Source organism: Rhinichthys klamathensis, unplaced genomic scaffold (genome assembly GCF_029890125.1).
Source record: "Rhinichthys klamathensis goyatoka isolate OS25496 unplaced genomic scaffold, OSU_Roscu_1.1 h1tg000036l_1, whole genome shotgun sequence".
Taxonomy (NCBI): domain Eukaryota; kingdom Metazoa; phylum Chordata; class Actinopteri; order Cypriniformes; family Leuciscidae; genus Rhinichthys; species Rhinichthys klamathensis.
In genome coordinates, this window is record NW_026606584.1 from 6995409 (window position 1) to 7007474 (window position 12066).

The 12066-nt window shown below is 36.1% G+C and overlaps 1 protein-coding gene across 2 annotated transcripts in view; it reads right to left on the minus strand.

Moving 5' to 3' along the window:
* The window catches only part of ntn1a (netrin 1a), a 72845-nt gene that overhangs the window by 21732 nt on the left and 39047 nt on the right, over positions 1-12066 (minus strand). For both annotated transcript variants that reach the window (XM_056246219.1, XM_056246218.1), the window contains exon 2: positions 3867-4055. In XM_056246219.1, coding sequence (XP_056102194.1) covers positions 3867-4055 — 189 coding nt within the window. The remainder of the gene's footprint in view (positions 1-3866; positions 4056-12066) is intronic.

The window sequence follows — 12066 nt, forward strand, 5'->3', positions numbered from 1 at the left end:
CCTATTTTCATTAACTTGCAATACATCGCTTATTTAGCTTGTGAAAATGTTTTCTTTGGCGGGAATGAAATATCATGCTTCATATCATTTGTCACCTTTCTGTAATTACCACGCATGCTTTTTTTTTTGTACATCTGTTTTGATGTAACTTAATACAGCTGTATAACTTGGACAGTGTTTGATTGTAATTACATTAGGGGCTCTAACTCTGGCAAATTTCAGGATTAAAACGAACAAAATGCCTTAAGTTAAAGATTTTGTAAATCATGATGAAATGTGTTTTCAGAACTATTTAAAATGAAGCAACATTCGATTTGAGGTAGTCAGCTCAGATTAACAGGAGGTCTCCTTCTCATTTGAAAAGTGCCAGTGTGTTCCCGTGTTCAAGACCTCAAGAGTGCGTAATGTAGGAGACCCAGAAGGGAACTGACATAAGTATCCAAACACGTAAAAAATTGAAATACACAATGTGAGAAATGACAAAGAAAAGTATTGAGCGTGTGCCTATAGAGTGGTGCAAGGATGACGTCAAAACCCGGAAGACTAATTCGCCGCTAATTCCTTTGAGATTTTCCTATGGGGTTTTCCAATTTATGAGTGAAATAAGGTCTGTGATAAACACAACGTGACGATTCTTGAGGATTCTACAGTGTAAATGAATGTACAATGTAAATGTAAACTGCACACACACCCCAAACGTCCCTATATAGTTACTTATTAGGAACAAACGTTTTTTAAAACTAAAATACATTTTCGATATGGATGTGTGTGATTTACGTTGCAGACCAAAACGTTCAATTATTGCCACGGTGCGTTTACCTTATTGTACTCATAAATAAATAAAAAAACGTATTATAAAACCCCATAGGAAAATCTCAAGAGAACCAGTGGCGAATTAGTCTTCTGGGTTTTGACGTCATCCCTATGTAAAGATGGTAATAGTGCTGATAAATATTCCTAGCAAAAAATAGCACAAAAGTCTGATGAGGCAGTTGGACCTGAAGATTAATGACCTAAAACAGAACAAATGTGGAGGATTGTTGCGAAAGAACGAAAGCAATGAGAAATGTATAGAGAGAGGCGAGAAATTGCAAACAGACAGCAAACATTCAAGTGAACAAAGCACTGGGAAGTTTCTCTTTACGGTAAAATCGAAAAGTGAAGAAGAATTGCCATCTTCAGCAAATCTCCCTTAATGAAGTATCTGCTTTAGGAAAAGTTCTCAACGGCTGTGGGTCACAATGATGCATTTTTAATCCAGAATTGATTTTCCCATCCAGAAATACATCTTTCATAGTAGTACATGAATATTTTGAATCTATCATTAATAATTCTGTAACAATCTACAGACTATTGCAGCTATTTTTAGTGTGTTATTTAAAAAAAAAAAAAGAGTTTTCCTTGAACCATTAGTGAATTCCACTTGGTTTGTTGACCCTAATTCCAAGTGCCTGGGAAATCCTCCATGGCCTCTGTCTCAAATCTCAGGGAAACAGAAGAGTTCATTAACTTTCCAAGCAAAGCAGATCATTTTAATAAAACTTTGGAGAAAAAAAGGACCAGGGTCATCAGAGACCTGCAGGATTATTCACCCTTGATTTTAATTATGGGAGCCTTGCAAAAGTGGAAGAAATGAAACGGAACGATCAAATGCCAGCTTGACTGAATCCCTTCCAGTGAATCTGTGATGGAGTTTCTATCACAAAACTTTAAAACAACATACTAAGACTTTGGCCTTTTTTAGACTCATCTTTGCCATTTGCACACTATTAGGGAAGTGTGTACAAAATTCTGCAATTAAATGCATCATTTGACAAAGCCAACATATCCCAACAGAGCAAACCTCACCAATGAGAGTAATGGGATGCTGAAAGAATCAAGTCTTGTCCACAGGAGAAAGGAAGTGAAAACAAAAAGAAGTTCTCTTCCCTCAATAAGACACATAGCATGGGGGTTAGCGAAACATGCAGTCGGATGATGAATGTCTGTTTGCATTCCAGGTCGACAGGAGAATCAAACGAGAGCCCAGAGAGGGGTAAATGTCAGTCTGGAGTATGGTAGAATGGATATGTTGGTTAGGTTATGCATTTTTGTAATGCCTTTCCATGCAGAGAATATTATTATATGCTCATTAATCTTTTTCATATTCATCAGGTGTAATGTGAGTCTGAGAACTAAAAACAACACGCTTTTAAATTAATGATTTTTTTTTTTATGAAAACTGTGCCTACTGTAAATCAGATGAATTTATTTATGTGAAAATTCGAAAGTATTATTTTATAATCGGAATATTTAAAAATATGCTGTTTTAAAAAAATACTAGTATATAAAATACACCACAAAAACAGTTCAATTGGTCAAATTTACAAAATGCTTAAATTTCAAAATATAATATGAAAAAATGGTAACACTTTACAATAAGGTTCATTAGTTAACATTAGTTAACATGAACTAAGAATGAACAATACTTCTGCAGCATTTGTTTATCTTAGTTAATATTAATTTCAACATTTACTAATACGTTGTTATTAAAATCAAAGATTGTGTTTGTTAACATTAGTTAATGCACAGTGAGCTAACATGAACAAACAATGAACAGCTGGATTTTTATTGACTAATATTAAAAAAAGATGAATAAATACTGTAACAAATGTATTGCTCATTGTTATTTCATGTTAGTTAATACATTAACCTTATTGAAAACCTTAAGTTACCAAAAAATGTCTTAATATAATATGCCATAAAAATGTATTTACATCCTCAACCTGCAAATAACAGATACACCATAAAAAGTTGAATTTAGTTATATTTATAAAATTCAAAATTCAAAATTTAAATGTAAAAAAAATGAAATAAAATAAAAATTCAAATCTTTTTCTAGCTCTATCAGTTTAAAGCTACATAAAACAACCGCAATTGCCTCTATATGACAGCAGGAATCAGGCTAATTGCGTTGTTGTGTGGATGTTGTAAATGAGGACTCATGATGGTATTGCGGGAAAACAAACACCTTCTGTTCAGCTTTCAAGTATAACATTCTCTCATGATGCAAAAACATTCCCCACAGTCTTGACTGTCAGATTGATGGACGCTTATATTTATTTACCTATTTATCTGTTTGGGGGAAACGGAGTCTTTAACTTCCAGCTAGTTTTACCCACGAGCTAAAGCGGGAAGTAAATGATCCTAAGCCGTCACGGACAGCAGCAGAACGGACCTTGTTATGAGGAGACGCTAAGGTGTGACGGGGGGCTTGTTTGCACAAAGCTTTAGCTCCTTTTGCCCCACGGCAACGTTAGGCAAAAACACCCTGCCTTTTTGTCTCTTTCCTTCTGGACAGCTCCCAGGTAAAGCGTGCTGTCGCCAGCCAGTTGCACACCTGTGGAAAGTTGCTCTTCTCTTCTTGTCCGTCCTCCCCCTAACCTCACTCATCTGACCTGTAACAAGGATCAGTTCACACCTCTGCTCTGTTTGTTTGGCTTGTCCTGTCAAACCATCCCCCCAAATGAATCCCAATAACTCTATGTCAGAAAGATGTAACCCCTCCCCCACCCACATCCCTGTCCTTGGGCTGCATGCTGACAGAGTCTCATGGGGGTGGAGGAGCACAGGAATGTGAGAATTATTCCTTTGGACCTGCTGACTCCCTCATTTGAGGGGTAACACATTAAGAATAGTCACCGGATCATCTAATTGGTTCCTTTGTGGTACTATGTGAATTCCTTTGTGTAGGAAACAGCCAGCTAATCACTTAGCGTTAGCTTTTTCTGCTTTCCTTAGTGATAAGTTGCAGACTTTGGGCCCTTAAGACCAAACCTATAGTCGCCCTTTGCGCCCATGGGGTGTAGATTCAGTACCCTTCATACCTTTGCAGGCCTTTCTGTGAGAGATGGGCTTCGACATGTCTCTGTAGTAGCCCTCTTTGCAGTAGTGGCAGTGGCGACCTGCCGTGTTGTGCCGGCAGTTCAGGCAGACTCCTCCGCTTTTCCTCCCGGAGAGTTTGTAAAGCTCCATGTTGAAACGACAGCGCCTTGCATGGAGGTTACAATTGCAGGCTGCGGAAAAGAAAGAAGTTTAAAGTTTAAACAGCATATCCTTTATCACAGCCAAGTACAATCAAATCAGAAAATCCAAATACAGACTAGTCACAAAAATATGTTCCCTTCTTTTTTTCTATTCGAGTTTGAGTGCAAATTTAAGGACTGTAAGCAACATGCCATAATGCTTAAACAACGGAAATAAGGTGCTGCATGATCAGCATCAGTCCCTTGACTGGCTCTTTTGGAAAGATTTCTGAAAAGCCAATGTAACAGAATAATACAACTTTTAGAAAGGTTACAATGCAGGTGTGTACACTACTGTTAAAAAAGTTTTTTTTTTTTGGAAATGCTCAGCATGGCTGCTTTTATTTGATCAAAAATATAGTACAAACAGTAATATTGCGAAATTATTACAATTTAAAATAACTATTCTAATAACTATTCTATTTGAATATTGCTTAAAATGTCATTTATTCCTGTGATGGTAAAGCTGAATTTTCAGCATCATTACTCTAGTTTTCAGTGTCACATGATCCTTCAGAAATCATTTTTAATATGCTGATTTGGCGCTTAAGTAACATTTCTTATTATTATCAATGTTAAAAACAGTTGTGCTGCTTAATATTTTTGTAAAAACCGTGATTCTTTGATGAATAAAAAAATCAAAAGAACAGAGTTTATTTGGAATTGAAATCTTTTGTAACATTCTTAATGTATTTATTGTTTAATGTACTTTTGATCATTTTAATGCACACATTTAATTTAGATTTACTAGATTTAATTTTACAGCATCACTTGAAGCACATCTTCAGGTTGACATTATGTTCAATGTAAGCTATATAGCCTACTAAAGATTTCGACACCCAAAGCTATATTAAACTTTTTTATAACTATTTTTTTCAGAGTTCGGTTGAGTACCAACTATAGGCACTCCACATGCTTAAAAGTCATTCGATCAGGAATGAACTGAAGTTTTCTAATCATTATACAGGCCTCAGTTTGACAGCTATGTCTTTACCAACTGCAGCAAATGAAGTGCCAGGGAATTAACTTCTGGTAATGAGGTCAGTTTCTGAGCTTTTTCCCTGACCAGGCCTGCTCTTTTCCAATGATGCCAAACAATATCAGACAGGCTCTCCAATTACCATTCCATTCCCAATCCTCACCATGCACAGGAAGCTGTGCTCCTGCTTGTACTAATGAAGAAAGTCGCTGCCACCAAGTTTAATTACTGTCTGATGTTTATTCATGACTGATTTGTGTGCAGACATGTTCTCTTTCATTAGGCCTGGGTGAGACATTGGTGTGGCTCCTCCTCATGTATTATTCAACAATAAATCCCAACCCTCCTACAAAAATGCTTTGGGCTGTTCAAGCACAGACAACTGTTGGCAAGGCATAGCTGATGCACATTCTCCGATCAACATCAACTGTGTTTATTTGCTCTGATGCTAGGAGACTTCAAGACAAAATAAGCATTTTGATGAGAGGGCATACCAACTTACAAAAGTGAACGCAGTAACTACACCAACACTGGAATGGAAAGAAAATGGCTTTAAAGTTGTTGGGTTTTTTTTTTTTGTGATTCAATAGCCTATCATTTTTCACACTTAATTTTCTATGATTGTAGTTGAATAGTTTTTGAAGGACCCCCAAATATGATGATCCCCTTGCAAGGTACCCCCTTCCTAAAATAAAGGCAGCTTTATATTTTTCATGTATAAAAGCCAACCTTATTAAATATTATCTGGAAAATATTTCATTTATATTGATAGTGAAAACTTTCTACCCACTGTTAGAATACAGTTAGATGTACTGTATATTAGAGGAGCATTGGTAGCACTTTATTTTTTTTTTCATCTATATACTATGTGCTTACTATAATAAGGTATTAACCCTAAGGCTAACCGGTAACACTTTATTTTACAGTATCATTGTTATAAATGTTACATGTAGTTACTATAGTAATAATAACTATAAATTATGAATAGTTACATGCATCTAACCCTAAACCAAACCAAACCCTATAATAATTACTCAGCACTTAAATGTGTAATTACAGTGTAATAAAGTCACCTTAAAATAAAGTGACTATTCAAACTATTAACAGAATAAAATAATCACAATTAGGACCAGATTTACTAAACAGAGCAAATTAGCATGAGAGCGCAATTCCATAAAAGCACAGATGGGAGTGGATGACGCAAATACCAGTAAATTGATGAGCGCAAACCTTAGTAAATCGCCTTGCTTGATTCATTTAAATACTTTCCTCCCATAAATTTTGCGTCTGAAAGGGAAACCCCTACATATGCAATAATGTCAGCCTCAAAAATAACTGTGTCCACGTCTTTTCAGCGCTAATTTCTTAATGTCTTCAGTAAATCCTGACAGTAGGGGTTTTTTTACACCAAAAGAGAGTTTGCGCTGGCTCTAGCTGTAAATCTGGCCCTAAATCTCATAATTTCAGTCTTTAGACAAAGTGAAAACAGTTATATTGTAAAATATTAAGTTGGGTCATAACTTGATTTTGACAATATGTGTAGTTACTGCATTTTGCCTGGCAGGGGATTATATTTCAATTCTTGAAATCAAGTTAAAGGAGCAATCCGGTTTTCATTCTTATTTTGACACTTAGTCCGTTTCCTGTTCACTTGAGTACAATGTTGTCAATTTAGTAAAGAGTGATTTTTTTGGGAAAAACTAAAAATACTCTTGGCTCATCTCCACAGATTTTCCACTTGCTGCCAAAAAAAAATGAATACTTGAAATAGGTTTTTCGAGATGCCTGCAGGACATAAAGAACGATAATTCGGCCCGTCCTAGAAGTGTCTCCTCTTCAAACTTACTCCATGCACGGCTTGTTTGCTTTCAAACAGGCATACTGTTGGTATTAATTCTGTGGAAACTGATCCTTCCTACCCTCCAGCTATGGATTATTCACTTTTGCTAACAAGGCAAATGCGGTCCACTATGCAGCCTCCGGCTTCTTTAAATTTCTACAGACTTGCTGAACTTATTGATAAACAGAAAATCCGAGTTGTTTTCTCTGAAAATCAAAATGGCACCACATTTTATTACTTTTCGAAGGCACACAAATACCTTATATTGCTATTGGAGAGGCATAAAACTGAGAAAACTAATCACAACAGCATGTTTTACCAAAGTAATGAGAAAAATCTGTTATTACAATGACATCACCCTAAAACCTTTCAGTTGTATTCTTTCTTCCTTCATAACATGATTTAAAACAATCTGCGGTAAAAGAAGTGATGTTTTATACAGATTGGGCGGCATGCGATTGTAATTTGTTGCAGTTGCTACAGTCAAAAAGTAAATTAAATTAAGGATCATTTTGATTTCATTTATTATTTACTAATAGATTAGGCGTTATCAATTTAATTTGGTTATTATTGTATTATATTATAAATTATTTCTTTTCAATTTCTATGAGGATAACAGCTGTAAAACACTGTTGTAGCATCACCATGCACCTAAAAGAGCTGAAAGGAAATTGCACTGTCAACATGTGAGGCTATTGGTAGTCTTTGGCACACGCCGTTTCCTCTTGCCCTCAGTGATGAAAAAACAACCTCAACACACACAGGGCAGCTGGGGTAAGCCGTTTCAGTGCTCTACCTCATGGTTTCCTCATTCTAGAGATTGCGATTGTTGTGATACGACCCTGTCCGTATGAAAACACGAAGCATACGCTCGGCTCGCACCTGCTCTTTTACAGGCATGCAGGATTCAGGGTGGCTGCCTCTCAATGGGAGCGGATACAAAGCGGCTGTACATTAGGTCGTCCCCCCACGATCAACTCACTGTCAGACTCATTTTGTTTCCCTTTTTCTGCTTCAGGTTTGCTCATTTCGCCCTTCTTTCATTCATTCTGCCCTCTGACACCCACTCTCACACCTTGTTCCCGTACCTTTGAAGTGCTTTCAGACTCACTAATCTAGTCATGTCATCTGCCTTGAAAGCATGATCATAATTTAAACGTTGCCCTGTATGACGGAAAGAAGATTACAGACGCTTTTGGAAGTGGGAGGAAAAGCTCATCCCTATGGTGGTACTTCCTAACCACAGAGTGGAACAGCATCTGTCTTAACAGAATGAAAGAGTAGCTAGAAGTCCAACCTGGCTGGGGAAGCAGAACACTCGCAGTGGATGAAAACCCTCATCAGTGAAGCCGACAAAACAACTTCTCACTTGTAGCTACACATCCACTTAGCCGATAAACCCCGGGCAGAGATAAGCGCGTGAGATGACTCGTCTGATTGACTGGGTTGGGGAGAAAGCCAAACCAGATGCGTTTTGTCTCTTTCCCCTCTTTAGTTTGGCTTAGCTTTCAGAGAGGTTGATAAACACGTACAGCCGTGAGGAAAGAGTGTAAGGTGATAGCTTTCCAGAGAAGCTAATTGGTTTTGTTACCGCGTTAAGAATGTTCTAAGAAGAGAGAATTAGAATCTTGGTTTTGCTTTGCTTGATGTTATTTGTTAGAATCTTTTTTTTTTTTTTTTCACTTTTTATCTGTAGCCGATTTGTATTTTGTTTGATATTTGAACAAAGATCAAAAACAAAATGATAATGAAGATTAATTCACCAACATAAATTTCGGGTTACACTTTACAAGGTTTCATTAGTTAACATTAGTTAACTACTTTCGTGAACATGAACTAAGAATGATCAATACTTCTACAGCATTTATTGATCTTTGTTAATAATAATTTCAACATTTACTAATGCATTTTTCAAATCAAATGTATTTGTTAACATTAGTAAATGCACTATGAACTAACATGAAAAAACAATGAACTGCTGGATATTTATAAACTAATATTAACAAATATTAATACACTGTAACAAATGTATAGCTCATTGTTACTGTAGTTCGTGTTAGTTAATACATTAACTAATCTCAACAAATGACACCTTGTTGTAAAGTGTTACCAAAATTGTGTGTAATAAAACAAATTAATGAATGCCTGTACACACACACACACACACACACACACATATATATATATATATATATATATATATACTATATAAAAATTGTTCATACAAATTTTATGTTGTTGAATGAATTCGAAATAAATTATTAAAAGAAACACTTTTCTCTTTTATTTAAAAAATATATATTTTTCTATAATAGCCTATAATTCTGCATGTTTTTCCTCATTTTTTATTTTTATAGTTGTCTTCTATTTTGCTAGTTCCATGTCTCTTATAGCATTTTGTGGTCTTTTCTTCTTACATAATCACATTATTTCAACTCCAATCGATACGTAATGCCCATTTATTTATTTGTTTGGAATGTAGGACTCTTTGTCGGCGTTTATTTGTCAACAATAACTTCCTCACATTACAATTGAAAGAGCCAGCAGACTCCTCTCTGCTAGTGACCGCTCATTTCCTTCCTCTGCAAACATGAGGATTTCCTCAAACACTCTGTTAGTGTTTGAATTAGTTGACGTAGATTAATGTTTTTTTCCACGCCAATGCATTTGGTTGAAGTTATCAGCATATCACCCCGTTTATTAGGTATGAGTGTATTTAGGATGAGATTTTTGTTAACCACACTTCATCAGAATTAGTTTGGGCAATCTTCTCTTCTCTTCCTGAAAAGACGAAACATACCAATAAGTAAGCGGGGATTAATGCTCGCTCTCTTACACTCTTTGTAAAAGTGTGCTGTATAAACAGTGTCAAACTAGAGGCAATTGGTAATTCTCCTCCGTTATCAGGGATATTAGTCCAGCACTCAACACTATTGGCCTTTTTTTCTCTGAGCCTGTCAGACAGAGGGAAGATAAAAAGACGTCACCTCTTACACATAATTCGGAGATTACAGCTGTTGATTCAGCCATTTGAGTGAGGGGTGTTGAAAGCATCAGATTTTGATGTTTTTCACCTCATATTTTAATACATTTGATGTTAAAGCTGAACATAGGCGTAAAAAAAAAGAAGCAGAAAAGTAGGTGATTACACCTTTGTACACTTTTTTTAATCAATGAAACATTACGCTTGGTGAAGCGTTACCAAAATGGTGGTGCACTGCATCAAATGGGGGTAAAAACAAACCCGCATTCCGTGACTTAGAGCTAAAATCCACTCCCAGCTCATACATCCTTCAGAAGAGAAACATCTCAGGCATGTGATGTCTGTCTGCTCCGACACCATCTCAGGTGTGAGGCTTGACCTTCAGTGTCAAAAAGCACCAGTCATATGTCGTGAACTCTAGGGCGTGAGATCTTTCCTGTACCGGGGGTCGGTACCACCAGCCCGAACTAGACTCAATACCAACACCTAACACCGTCCCATCAGAGAAGGAGTTACGCCGAGGGGTGGAAGAGGACCCATCCATAGCTAGTTTAGTTTTAATCTGTGTGTGCCCTTTTAAGTAATGCGATTAGCCCCTGAGCCATGTAAGACTTAATGAGAAAATATTGGATATCACCACATCAGCCTTGTTTTGGTTTGGTCGTCTTTCAGCGAAGTTAAACATGGGGAGTGTGCTTGGGTGGTTGTATGACATGGAGTGTGTGTGTGTGTGTAAGTGGAATGTAAGAGTTTATGTGTGCCTGCACATGCGTTTTTCGGATGTTGCGTCATTTCAAGGTTTTTTTGCTCTGGGCCTTAAATCAATACTGGCAAAAAAACTTTCCCCACAGTACATATGCATTTTCTTCATCACTGAGACAACGATGAACGTTAGCATGGTGGTTCTGTGGTCAGCCAAAGATATTCAGTGGTTTGGTCGCAGAGACTAAGAGTAATAAATTCAATAAAATAGAAGCTTGTAAACTTCATGCCATATATTTCCTCGGGCAGTGTCAGTCGAACTTTCTTTTTTTTTAATCGTTCATTATTTGCTCACCCAAAATGAAATAAAAATAAAAAGGAATAAAAAGGGGAAATATTTGAAGACTCTACTGATCACTTCTTTTCATGCCATTAAAATGAACTACAGTGCAAAAGGAACTCTAAAAAAAAATACTTTTTCATTAGTTTTTTACTTGTTTTCAATTGATTTTACATTTTTTTCAAAGTAACTTTTTTTGTTTTTTAGAGTTTTAGATATTTTAATTGTAAAATAATGCTAAAATAGTAAGATTAGGATTTTTCAGCTTTTCATAAAAATGCAAAAGCACTGTAAAAAAAAGTTGTATATTTACCTTGTGGGCTATATTTAATTTATACAAATTATAATATAGTTGGTTTGCTTGAGAAACAGTGATATTTAATTAATCCTTCACTGAAAATCTTGATGATAGTCAGTTTCTCACCACGAGCTATCATATGATTTCATTTGATATTGTATGATGAGACTTGCAATAGTTGTTATAGGCCTACAAATTTTTTCTCCTTTTGTGTTTTATCAAATACAGAAAATCATATGCGGTAACAACATGACACTGTGTAAATGGTGACAGAATTTTAATTTTTGTTAAAACTATATTCCTTGAAGGGTACATGGAACTTGCAGTCACTTTATTATAGTCGCACAGGCTAAAATAAAGTGCCTCGGTGACTTTTGATGCCTTTGCAATATGATTGCATCTTTAATTGTTCAATAAACAGAACAGACCATTGCTGTACGCATTACTATTAATACATACAGTAGAACATGAATCAATAAAGTTTCAGATGTCTCTCCTTTTCTGTCTACTATATTTTCCTGTCTTTGGAGGCTCTCTGGCTGACTGCCATATGAATGTGATGTTGACACTACTTGGTGATGGTTAAGCGCTTTGTTTGTGTCGGTTTGATTTGCTGCTCTCGTATTGGAAATATAAAGACCACACTGGAGCCAGTTATCCGATTCACACTTCTTGTTTATAGGGAAATCATCACTTCACTCACATCGTGGTTTTTCTCAAACCAATGAATGTTTTACTTTTAATCTAATAATAATGGAAAACATTGTTTTCATTATTATTGGAGAACACAACAATGAAAGATACACTGTGCTCTCTGTGCTCATATGGAATCTCCTGTCAAATTTGACTTGCTTTTCCAG